At 51.7% G+C, this 2,358-nt stretch overlaps 1 protein-coding gene across 1 annotated transcript in view; it reads right to left on the bottom strand.

Annotated features, from left to right (window-relative positions):
* Nucleotides 1-32: 32 nt before the first annotated feature.
* Nucleotides 33-2,358, bottom strand: part of NACC1 (nucleus accumbens associated 1) — a gene marked incomplete at both ends in the record, with an annotated part of 4,310 nt that continues 1,984 nt past the window's right edge. The window contains 4 exon segments of the mRNA XM_041486360.1: nt 33-134; nt 236-341; nt 420-574; nt 577-860. Coding sequence (XP_041342294.1) covers nt 33-134; nt 236-341; nt 420-574; nt 577-860 — 647 coding nt within the window.

Raw genomic sequence — 2,358 nt, 5'->3', positions numbered from 1 at the left:
CATCCCCCGGGGGTCCCCCCCAAGCCCCCCACTCACACTTGACAGCGTGCAGCACCCGGCTGTCCAGCGGTTTCCTGCTGGGGTCGTTGGTGGACGAGCGAATCCCCGTCCCGCAGCTGTTGGCCAGCGTGTTCCTGCCAGACCCCAAAAACCCCAGCTTGAACCCCCCCCAAAAACAAACCCCACCCCTCCGGGACCCCAACTGAGGGCGGGGGGCACCCCTGGGGGGGCTCACCTGTCGAAGAAGGAGGCGAGCAGGCGGCGCAGCAGCACCTTGTGCCGCGTGCCCGCGCTGACGTGGCAGTTCATCAGCTGCGCCCGCGTGATGTACACGTTGGTACCTGGGCGGGGGGCACAAAAAGGGGGTCAGGGGGTCCCCAAAACCCTGTGGGACCCCCCCCCTTAGCGTGTCCCAGTACCGGTGACCAGCTCCAGCTTCTCGGCGGGGTCTCCCTCGTCGTAGAGCTTGGGGTGGCAGCGGTTGCCGATCTGGGTGACGAGCTCGGCCGGCAGCGACGCCAGGTCCTGGCGCAGGCGGGCGCGGGCCCGGGGCTCCGGGGGGGGCTGCTCGGGCAGGGAGCGGTGGCGGCGGGCGGGCGCGGCGCCGCCTCGGAGAATTTGGCCATTTTCCTGCTGCCGTTGCCGCCGGAGTCCTTGGCGGCCCCGTCCCAGAGGCGTTTGACCACGAAGGTGCACTGCACGCCGTCGGGCTCGCCCTGCTCCGTCTTCACCCGCGACACCAAGGGCAGCGCCGCCGCCCAGCCCTGCCCCGCCGAGGTCTGCGCCACCGGGCTCTGCGGCTCCGAGCCCGGCGTGTCGTCCCCGTGCAGCCCCTGAGAGTCACAGCTGGGAGAGCTGACCTGCAAATAAATATTTGTCATTGTTATCTTTTCTAGAAAAATCTGTTTTGGCCAGGGTTTGTGTCCTGGAAAGATGAGAACGTTGAGGTTTGGGGGTCTGGGCTCTGAGCCCAGCATGACATCTCCATGTAACCCTGAGAGTCACAGCTGGGAGAGCTGACCTGGAAATAAATATTTGTCAGTGTTATCTTTTCTAGAAAAATCCGTTTTGGCCAGGGATTGTCTGCTGGGAAGGTGAGAACACCCAGGTTTGGGGGTCTGGGCTCCAAGCCCAGCGTGGCATCTCCATGTAACCCTGAGAGTCACAGCTGGGAGAGCTGACCTGCAAATTGATATTTTCAGGGTTATATTTTCTGGAAAAATCCGTTTTGGCCAGGGTTTGTCTGCTGGGAAGGTGAGAAGGTTCGGAGAAAAAGGGAATTGTTGAGTTTGCAGGGTCCCCAGGAGTGTCACTGTGATATTTTCTGAAAAATCCCTTCGCCAGGATTGCTTCTCCTGGGAAGATGAGAAGCCCCAAAGAAAATGAAACCAATATTATCTGATTTGCTTCTCCTGGGTTTTGCTTCTTTAGAATAGTTTATCCAACAGGTGATTGTTTTATTGTTTATTTATTTATCTCTGCTGTGAATTGTTCTGACTTAATGACCAATTATGGTCAAGTTGTGTCAGGACTCTGGAAGGAACCACGAGTTTTTCGTTATTATCTTTTAACTTTCTGTCTGTATCCTTTCTCTATTCTTTTATATAATTTAATATCACAAAATAATAAATCAGCCTTCTAAGGACACGGAGTCAGAGTCATCAATTCCTCCTTGGTCCTGGGGACCCAGAAACCACCACAATTTTTGGCAATTTTGTGCCTTCTAATGAAAACCTGCCAAACTCACAGCAACGAGACTGCTTTAGTGATAAGAAATAATAAACAAAATTGAATTTGAATGTGAATTATTGTCTCAAGTGCCTTCAATCCAGACCCAGAGAAACCCACAAAAGTGTGAAACAGATTACAGAGCACTTTAAAATTAGGGTTTAAAATTAGAAATTCAGGGTTTGGGATTTTCAGTGGATGGGAGCAAGACGGAGAGCACAGCTCCTGGGTTTCTTCTTCTTCTTCTTCTTCAGGGCTTTGGGATTTTGTGACTGGGTGGAAAAATCTGCATTGAGGCTCTTTGGGATCTTTGCTGGGTTAAATAATCCAGGTGTCAGTTAAATAGGTGTCAGCTCTTAATTGGATAATTTAGTCTTTTAAGAGACCAAAGGAAAGAAACGTCAGCAATAACTCCGAGGGCTGTGGTCTGCAGGTTGTTCACCAACAGGTGCACCTTTGATTGGTTCCATGGGAAATTATTTTAATAATACTATTTTAATTATTAATTTAATTATTTTAATAACGACCAATCACGGTCCAGCTGTGTTGGACTCTCTGTCTGCCACGAGTTTTTATTATTCACTCCTTTCCTTTGCAGCCTTCTGGTGAAATCCTCTCCTCTATTCTTTT

Source organism: Pyrgilauda ruficollis, unplaced genomic scaffold, assembly GCF_017590135.1.
Source record: "Pyrgilauda ruficollis isolate IOZ18807 unplaced genomic scaffold, ASM1759013v1 scaffold753, whole genome shotgun sequence".
In the NCBI taxonomy this organism is placed as follows: domain Eukaryota; kingdom Metazoa; phylum Chordata; class Aves; order Passeriformes; family Passeridae; genus Pyrgilauda; species Pyrgilauda ruficollis.
The sequence above is the reverse complement of the archived record's forward strand: the minus strand, read 5'-3'. Positions and strand labels throughout refer to the sequence as shown.